The sequence below is a fragment of the Myripristis murdjan genome, chromosome 16, assembly GCF_902150065.1.
Source record: "Myripristis murdjan chromosome 16, fMyrMur1.1, whole genome shotgun sequence".
Classification (NCBI taxonomy): Eukaryota; Metazoa; Chordata; class Actinopteri; order Holocentriformes; family Holocentridae; genus Myripristis; species Myripristis murdjan.
Window position 1 is genome coordinate 20,333,981 of NC_043995.1, and position 9,363 is coordinate 20,343,343.

The 9,363-nt window shown below is 41.6% G+C and overlaps 1 protein-coding gene across 1 annotated transcript; it reads right to left on the reverse strand.

The window, feature by feature from the left end:
• Positions 1-1,123: 1,123 nt before the first annotated feature.
• On the reverse strand, positions 1,124-8,554 carry prpf31 (PRP31 pre-mRNA processing factor 31 homolog (yeast)). Its single transcript, XM_030073220.1, has 14 exons — positions 8,398-8,554; positions 6,923-7,138; positions 6,786-6,846; positions 6,516-6,599; positions 6,321-6,418; positions 4,881-4,987; positions 4,291-4,460; positions 3,960-4,117; positions 3,732-3,821; positions 3,207-3,334; positions 3,031-3,103; positions 1,766-1,894; positions 1,560-1,658; positions 1,124-1,470 (listed from the first exon to the last, which is right to left on the reverse strand). The coding sequence occupies exons 2-14, from the start codon at positions 7,136-7,138 to the stop codon at positions 1,357-1,359; spliced, it is 1,527 nt and encodes a 508-aa protein (XP_029929080.1). The 5' UTR covers positions 8,398-8,554; the 3' UTR covers positions 1,124-1,356.
• Between the last annotated feature and the right edge of the window lie 809 nt (positions 8,555-9,363).

The window sequence follows — 9,363 nt, forward strand, 5'->3', positions numbered from 1 at the left end:
AATAAACTTGTAAAATAAATCTTAAAAATAGGGTTTGAGAATTTAATTACATCATGTTTATGGTTCTTAAACTATTGACGAATTCTCTTATCATCCCCAATGCAAAGGCCATGCTCAACATAGTGAATGCACCTGTGCCCAAATTCATTTAACAACCAAATCACCTCCTAATTGTAATGGCAAAATACACAACTGGCATTAGATAGAAGAAACCAGAGTCTGAGTGGGAAGCTCAGAAACCTGAGCTTCCCACTCCTAGTTAATTGTTTGTGCTCTATTCTTTTGGTGTTACCTCATCCTAACTTAATTCCACCATGTTCAATTTACCACCTGATATTTCAAGTGAAAACCCTATACAGTGAAACAGTGAATGTGCACTGATAAACTCTGTTTACATGTAGAGTAAAACGCATGCACTGATCTCTGAAAAACCTGGTGGTGGATTTAACCTGTAGGCTGGGTGAACTTAAGAGAAATGCAAAGTCTCTGCAGTGAATGTTCATGTGCTACCCTAAGGAAACACAGCTAGATAAACACCGGCACAAATCGGCTGGTTTTTCATCATTTGTGGAACAGACCTTATCTTTTCCTGGCTGTTTAACTGGGGAGAAACTGTTAGTGAACTACATGATTTTTCCCTGTTTAGGCATCCATGAAAATATCAGATCTGCACTGCAGGGCTCAAATTTTGTGTGTGTAAATTCAGTTCGACGAGTTTGCAGTTGTCTTTTGGGAGGGTTTGGGGGGTAGAATATGTGAAAAAGGAAAATACAGCAAAGTTATGAGAGATTTGCCTTTTATAGATTCTATTTTTGGGGCTTTTAAGAAAGGGAAGGTCAGATAGAAAATTGCAAAAATGTGAATTTCAAGATAAATATTTACAATTTTTCTCATACTGTCAAGGTTCTGCATGGGAGATGTCATAATATGGGGTTATGAACAGGATTGTAAAATTTCAATAAATACTTTTCAGAAATTACAAGACAGTATTTGTGGTGTGATGTCATTCTTGGGTAAACCTTTTTTAAAATCCTTAAAATCACTGGCCTTTAAGATCAGTTACAACTTCTATACTGACCATTATATTTTCTATCCTGTATAATAACGACGTCAAGACTCTACATAGAATATCAGCATTTTCTTTTATTAAAATGGAACCAAAATCATAAATCAAAAAGTAAAAACTTAAAATACAGCAATATCACAATGCCTTAAAGAAACATACAATCATGAAAAATATATCATCACTTAGCAACGCTGAGTGCAATTCTCAGTGCAGCTCAATATGATGCAGGAGCAGCTGCAACTGTCTGTGTGAAAGTGTGTGTGTGTGTGTGTGTGTGTGTGTGTGTGTCATCACATCTTCCCCTCCTTCTTGACCTTGAGGAATTCTGCCATATTAGAGAAGTATTTCTGGTTTGCTTCAGCCACCTTCTTCTCTGCAGCCTGCGGGTTCACAATCTCCAACCCCTGCAGAGGAGAAAAACAGTTCTTACCAACTATGAACCTGACAGCCATCCAGAGGATATTTCACCTGTAATAAATGTTTTTTTTTGTACCTGGAGAGGAGTGAAAGCGACACTGGAACTGGTTCCTGAGGATCGGTCTCTGACTGTGGACTTTCCTCCATACGTCATGCTCTGCTTCTGTAACGTCCTCTGTTGTGAGAGGAAAATATTAACAAAAGGGAAAAGTTGAAATATTTTAGAAAATCAATACAATGGCTGCCACTGGTGGAGTCAAAATGAGCCCAACGTGTGTTTACCTGGAGGGACTTTGAGATCCTGGCCTTGGTGGCCTCGTTGACCTGGGCCTGCCTGACTCGGCCGCTGCCGCTCTTCCCCAGCTGGCCCAGACTGAAGCCCAAATCCTCCTGATACGCATCGTCTTCAATCTGCAACACCACAGCAAAACTTACGATTTGTGTCTGAAACAGTCTCCCTGCTCATATCTCTTCTGCTCAGAATACAACTGTCATCTAGGGCTGCCCCCTAAAAGTCGACGAGTGAAATCATCAATCATGATTTTTTGGAGTTATTGGGCACTGAAATGTGACAATAAAACAAGACACAAGCTATTAAAAGTGCACTGGGAATATATTGCAAAAGGGAATGGAAAAATACCAAGTTTTTATTCCCTTTTAGATCTGGTAGGTGTGCAATTAATTGGATTAATTAACTACAAAATAGCGCAGGACAGTGCTTGTCGTGTTGCAATGCTGACTCTGGAAATCATGAGTTGGGTACAGCTCTGTAATCAAGGATGTAAAACGGTGTTTGCACATCCCAAATAAACTTCTCAGGATGGGGTGTACAAAATTAAGAGTCAGTGCTGAATGAAGAAGCAGGGATACCCACTCATAATCTTCCTCCTAGGAAGCTTTACCTGTGCACTGCTTCACACCAGCCTTTTGTTGCCTGGAAACTTGAGCTGTTACCTTGCTGACATTAACATAAACATAAAAACAATGCTGAGGTACTTCTATTACATGCGATGATACAGTAACAGGAGATCTGTTTACTTAAATTCCCTGTCTCTGAAGTGCAGTGCCCCCTCAGAAAATGTGATGCGACGATGGACGCTGGTCTAAACATTCAAGGTCATCCGAAACACATCGCTAGAGCTGCTTTCTAGCTGTGGTAAACATTTCAAAAGGCAGAGGTTTTCTGCCACAGTTGGTTCTAGGAAAAAATGTGTGCATGGTTTCATTAGATTAGACCGCTGCCATGCCCTCTTTTTAAATCTTCTGCTAAATTTGTGGGGTGCCTACAGCTAATTCAGAGAGCTCTTACAAAGCACATTTCCTTGCATAAGAAATCTATTATCCAAATACAAGTTTGACTTAACAATATGGGTTTTACTTAGAAAATAGTATTATATGTACCGCCTGACTCAAAGCTACACAGGGTTGACATTAAGTAAAGCTTCCTGGCAGCAAGATTTAATTTGTGGGTATTCTTTTTCCTTTGTGTCGCTGAGAGAGTGATGAGGGAGACATAAAAGTGACTCTGATAGAGAGGCTGCACTGACCTCTGCAAAGGTCATTCTGTTGGCGTGTTTCCTGATCTCAGTCAGCCCGAGGCGCTCCTTCATCTTGCGATACCTTCAGGAAGAGAGGTCAGTAAGGTTCAGTCTGTTAATGCTACAAACATCTTTATAGCAAACGGCTTTCTTTATATGTGTGGCCTGTTCAGCAGGTTCTCTACCTCCTTCCACCTCTCTTCTTCCTCTGTCCATCCAGCGGGGCTGGCAGTGGTTTGACCTGCTTCACTGGCGGAGGCTCCTGCCATTTATCAAACTTCCTCTCTATCTCCTCCTTTAGATCATAGCCAACCTGTGCAGATGATGGTTCATGTCAGAATGACAACTACCAGTAATGATAGTTTTATCATGTTGATATGACAAGCCTTCTGAAGAAGAAACTAATTATACTGCACTTTTGGTCTGCAAAAGCATTATTATAACAATTGGCCATGATTAATTGTACCTCCATATCGATACTGTGATGATAGGCAGTAAAAGGCCTAAGGACGTGAAGGATATGATAACCAAGCAGATAGAAGCAAATGACAGAAAACTGTATCCTTTCACTGTCATGCCCTCTCTAAACCAGGAAAAGACAACGCTACATTACAATTTAGAATATTATAATACTGATATATTGCCAAGCCCTGGGCCCAATTGATGATAAATTCAATGTGGATGTATATCTAATTCTTTTTAACCCTCACCTTGCCATCTGAGCTCTCGTGGAAGCTGTCGACTCGGGCAGCCAGGGTGCACTTTGCAGCTACCAAACGAGCCGCCTTCCTCCTTAGATCCTACAGCAGAACAGGACAGACAGCGGTTACTGCGTTAAATGCAAAGACATACATAGTGAATAGTGCTGAATCATGTTTAATGTTCTCACTGAATGTGAACACTTAATCCATGGTTAGTGTGGACGTGTGTGTACTGACAGGGGGCAGGGACTGCACCACGTCACAGTGATAGATGAAGCCGGTGTGGGGCAGCAGGGAGGTGCTGCTGAAGCCTGACAGGGTTTTCCTCTGGGCTCCCAGCAGCATGAGGTTACAGGCCGGCATCTTGGACAAGTTGGTCAGGCCTCCAGCAATACCTGCAGCCAGAGAGAAGACATGCTAAGAAAAGCAGGGACTGACTACAGGAATAATACAGCAGTCACCACAATCATCTACAAATCATTTTTTAGATTTTTACTTTAATTAACTACAGCTAATCCACATCTGTAATTTAAATATGGAGTTTAAATATGAACAGATCTTTTCTCACCCATGATCTTGGCAGCGGTTGACGCCCCGACAATGATGGACAGATTCGGAGCGATGAACGACATTCTGGACTCCACATATTCATAAATCCTGTGTTTGGATTGGTTGAGCTCCAGGGCCATATCACACGCCTCTTCCAGTCGCTTCAGTTCATCCTCGCCGAGCAATGAGCTAAAACCATGAAAACATACAGCTTACAGCATTCCCTGTAAACAATTAATTTACAATCAACAGAATTATATGATTGGAAAGAAGAAACATTTTCTGCATAGCCACACAGATGCATGAAGTGAAAAACAATTACATGCACACTGATTTTTTTTTTTTACTTTTTTCTAATTATGATTTTAATTTGTTTATATGAGGGTTGAAATAATCTTGGACAGTCTTGAACTGACTGATGGTGTAAAAACCAAAAAACAATAAACAATACTCTATGGTTTAACTGGAGTTTTGTTGTAACTGTAATAAGAAGTCACTGTCGCCCTCAACTACAACAGTGTAGATGATAATCTGTGTATGTGAGAGCTAACTGGATTAGGCAGGGTAACCTGGACGGGGCAGATGACTGTCCAGTGACTGCTGACTCACCCCTGTGTGGTCGAGGCGGTGACACTGACGACCATAATGGTGGCATTGGTCAGGATCTGCTGCAGAGTTTCATTGTTCTTGCACTTGTCCAGATTGTTGCCCAGTTCCTAAATATGAGACATACACAGTACATCGTGTTGAAACTACATGCCAGGAAACAACAGGAAAAAAACTTTGTTTCCACAGCCTGCTGGTGAGTTTTCTCTTGTAATATGTCTGTACTGTTTGTAATTTGACCTAGTGCACATCTGTCCAGCCATGCAGCGGTCTCCTCTCTTTGTGGTCCTTTCCCTATCCCACCTGTTTTTTTTTCTGGCCTGCTATGAGAATTAGGTCAGGGGGGGTCGTTCCTGTTTTGTCTGTTGTAAATTTGTGGGCCTGTAAAGTCCTTTGACATTGTAGACGATGATTTCTATTTTATTAAACCTTGACTTATAAAAAAGGAAGTCAGACAAAGCAAATGCGCTCCCTTCACAAGGTGTTTTTACACTCTCTCTGTTTGACTCATTTACACCTAAGATTAGTGCCAGTTTTGGCAGCTACATGGGAGCAGAGGCTTGAAATCTCTTCCCAAAGATCAGGTTTTTCCGTGTTATTTAGTAAAGTGAGAGAGCAAATGAAGAGCACAGAGTCCAGGAAGCTTCCCAGGATGGTGAGCCACTCAGTGGAGCCCAGCTGTTTACTGAACATCTGTATCCCAGCAAACACCAGCACAGTGAATTAACCCCTCAAACCCCTGTGCCCAAGGGCGGGCTTTTATTTTGACAGGTTTTATTTTTCATTTGTAAAGTGTAGGGTGTTGTCTGAGAATAAATGAATGAATCAATCTATCGATCAAATAAAATAAAATACCCTCACCCTAACTCTAACATTTGATTTTTAACAGGCCAAAAGATTAAGTGTGGTTATTTTTTTTTATTATTATTTTTATATATAGTTTTCAGACAAGAATCTGCACTCTCTGACCAAAAGTTGTGCCAAAGAAGTGATTTATTTTTTTTATTTTTTCAAAGACATAAAGGGAATTCTGTTCAGAGGGTTTAGAATACCTGGCCTGCAATGGAGGTGGATCGGGTTCAGTGCTGAGTTTGGAAGTATGACCATTACTATCACAGGACCCCCATCAGGGAAATCAGTGGAAAATTTAAACAGCACACACACACACACACACACACACACACACGCGCGCGCGCACACACACACGCACACGCACACACGCACACACACACACACACACACACACACACACACACACACACACACACACACACACACACACACACACACACACACACACACAGCGACCCCTTCACTGCAGCTTATTAAACACAAACAAAGCCAGCACTGAGGCAACTGCACCACCACGAGGCCCACTTGCTTCCCAGTGAATTCAACAGTATCTCCAGCGCTTGTTTACACAGCCTCACAGCCTGAACTCACCTTCACCGTCCGGATGTAATCCAGAGAGTTTGGCACCAGGGACTCGAGCTCTGGAAACCTCTTGGAGTATTTGTCACGGGTAAACTTGTGAATTATATCTGAAACAACGGCAGCAAATGAGGTCAAAACAAGCTGGTGAGGAAAATACTTAAATCCATGCAAATGATGGAGCAAAGCAAGGCAACAGCAACTCACTGAGTTCATTGTCGATCTCTACCGTGAGATTATTGGCCGCCACGATCAGCCTGTACTCTGGGTCAGCCTCCACCGGGCCAGACACTGAGCGGAGACAAGAACAACACACAACCTGAGCACATTTATCAGGACTGCTGGTGCATATAAACTGGGATGTTATAAACCTGGAACGTCTTAAGCATTAAACAATTTGCATTTTTGCATAAACCGAGGGAAACGTGCATCTAACCAAAGTGCCAGTGAAGCGGAGTAAAAATGGGTCATGCTCACCTTCGGAGTTCTTGCGCTGCTTTCCCACATGCACTGCAATTTTGTCCATGATCTCTGAAAACTGCAGACACGACGTAAGGTTATGCTGGGAGGAGTGAACACGTTACTATCAGCATTATGACATGGCACAAACTCACCTGTTTGCTGTTGCGGAGCTTGGCGATAGATGTGACACTCTCAGCCCCGCTGTAGTCCACCTCCATTTCCTCCGGTATGTCCTCCAAGCCTCCCTCGGTCTTTCCCTCCGCCGCCTCTCCATCACTCTCCCCCTCCTCCCCCCCTGGATACAGATCGTCCTCCCCCTCGTCTCCTGCCTCCTCCAGATCCGCCAGGAGCTCGTCCGCCAGAGACATCTTACACACGGTGAGATCAACAAGACACAAGGTCAGTACAGCTAATAAAGTCACTTACACCGGCTTACAGTGTGTCTTCTTGTATGTATTTAGAAACAATATCAGACTGCGCAATATCAAAGACTTGATTCCTGTAAACTTACACCATACCAACACCAAGTATACACTACTCACAAAAAGTTAGGGATATTCGGCTTTCGGGTGAAATTTCAGGATGAACCTAAAATGCATTATAACCTTTACAGGTGAACTTAATGTGACCTTCTGTAAACTTTTGAATGCACATGTCCAACTGTTCAATGTGTCAGTACTTTTTGCACAAGTTGCAACAGCATGAGACGTCGTTGTCAAGCTGTAATTGATGCTCAAGGGCACATGACAAGTTATTGACACTGACATTTTTTGTTGTGGTATATCCACCACTGTTGTTGGCTTTTGTTTCATGAAATTGTTTGAGATGAGGAAATCACCAGTGTATGCTCCTACTTAAATGCCCTACTTTCATGCTATAATATCACTGTAGCGTGAACTTTTTATATTTTCCATAAATTTCACCCAAAAGCCAAATATCCTTAACTTTTTGTGAGTAGTGTAATTTAGGGAAGAGTATCAAGAAAAAAAAAAAAAAAGAAAAGTTCAATGCTTCCCATCATTGACTCTGCATAAGCCTTAATATCATTTACAAGAAGAGGAAAACAATGATTTTTCTCTTGCTGAATTTAGATTTGTGGGTGTAATATTTACCTAAAATTAGAACCAAATTAATAATTTAAAAAAGAGAGAGATATTTCACAGTCTTCTTGTTAGGATGACCGTGTAGCGAGAGGGCCTTCATTACACTTCTTTTAATGGTAGGCTACACATTTTTTTTTTTCTTAATAACATTTGGGGTCACAGTAGACAGTATATTGACAACCAGCCTACAGGAGCCTGTGTCAGTGAGGCAGAAGAGAAGGAAAGTTGTTACAATACACACAGTTTACACACAGTTACACACAGTTTCAGGGTCTCCTCGCCTTGTCTAATCTTTCATAACAACAGCAGTGGACCAAATATGAAGACTAAACCACGGACTGGATCAGAAACCGGTGAGTTTTGGTCAGAAACCGGTGAGTTTTGGTATCTGCGGCTGAACAAGCAGCGTCTGCCTGAATGGGGTTAGCTCGTTAGCTTTAGCAAACGTTAGCTGGACGTCAGGGCTAATGTGTGTGTCTGATGTTATTGAGTGTTTATATTCATTTATATTCAGAGCCGCTTACCGTGAGAGTCTAAACTCCTGCCGGCTGAGCAAACAAACACACCAGAGTTATGTCTCCTGTTTGAGTCTGGACGTGGGGATGTTTTTAGCTGCTCGGTTCAAGTCTGCTGTGTTTCAGCGCTTTGTCGCAGAATATGTACGTAGGCAACTAAATCAAGGTTTGCATGGGCTGCTGGGAAATGAAGTCTTCTGCCCACCACACGCTGCTTTATTTGAGTAAATTCAAGTCCATGAAGTATAACACGTCACATACATTTTTCATTAGAAAAGCTGCTGAAAATATATTTCACTGTAAAATAAATAAATAAAATGCAATTAAATTACAATGAAATTACAATGACTTAATGTACGGAAACAAACAAACAAACAAACAAACAAATAAACAAACGAACGAACGAACGAACAAACAAAACGGCCTCAGGGTCTGCTAACTAACTGGAGTAATTTCGAAAAGTGTGAGTAATAGTTTTTGCCTATTGTGAGATTTCTGAGTTTTGAATTTTCAGTAGCAGTCAAACATGTTTAGTAATCGGAATCTGTAAAAATATTAAAGGATGGTATTTTTATAAGCCAAGTCATTTATAATTTTTTAGCCAAAATAATAAGTTAATTATGTATATATTATATATTATTATGTAGTGTCAACTGCCGGAAACGTGTCTAAATTTGTCTCCTCCTCCTCCTCCTCCTCCTCCTCCTCCTCCTCCTTCTTCTTCTTCTTCTTCTTCTCCTCCTCTCCTCCTCCTCCTCCTCCTCGTTCTTTTCCCCCTCCTCCTCCTCCCCTTCTGCTTCTCCTTCTTCTTGGTTTTCCATGGCTCGTGCATTAGGTGCCTTAGCGCCACCTCCTGGACCACAGATTAAATCCCACCAATTATTCCCATTAGTCTTCCCAAGCTCTTGCATCATATATATTTGCCTTACTCGATCATACTTCAGTGTAATCTGGGATTACATGCGTTGTCGTCTC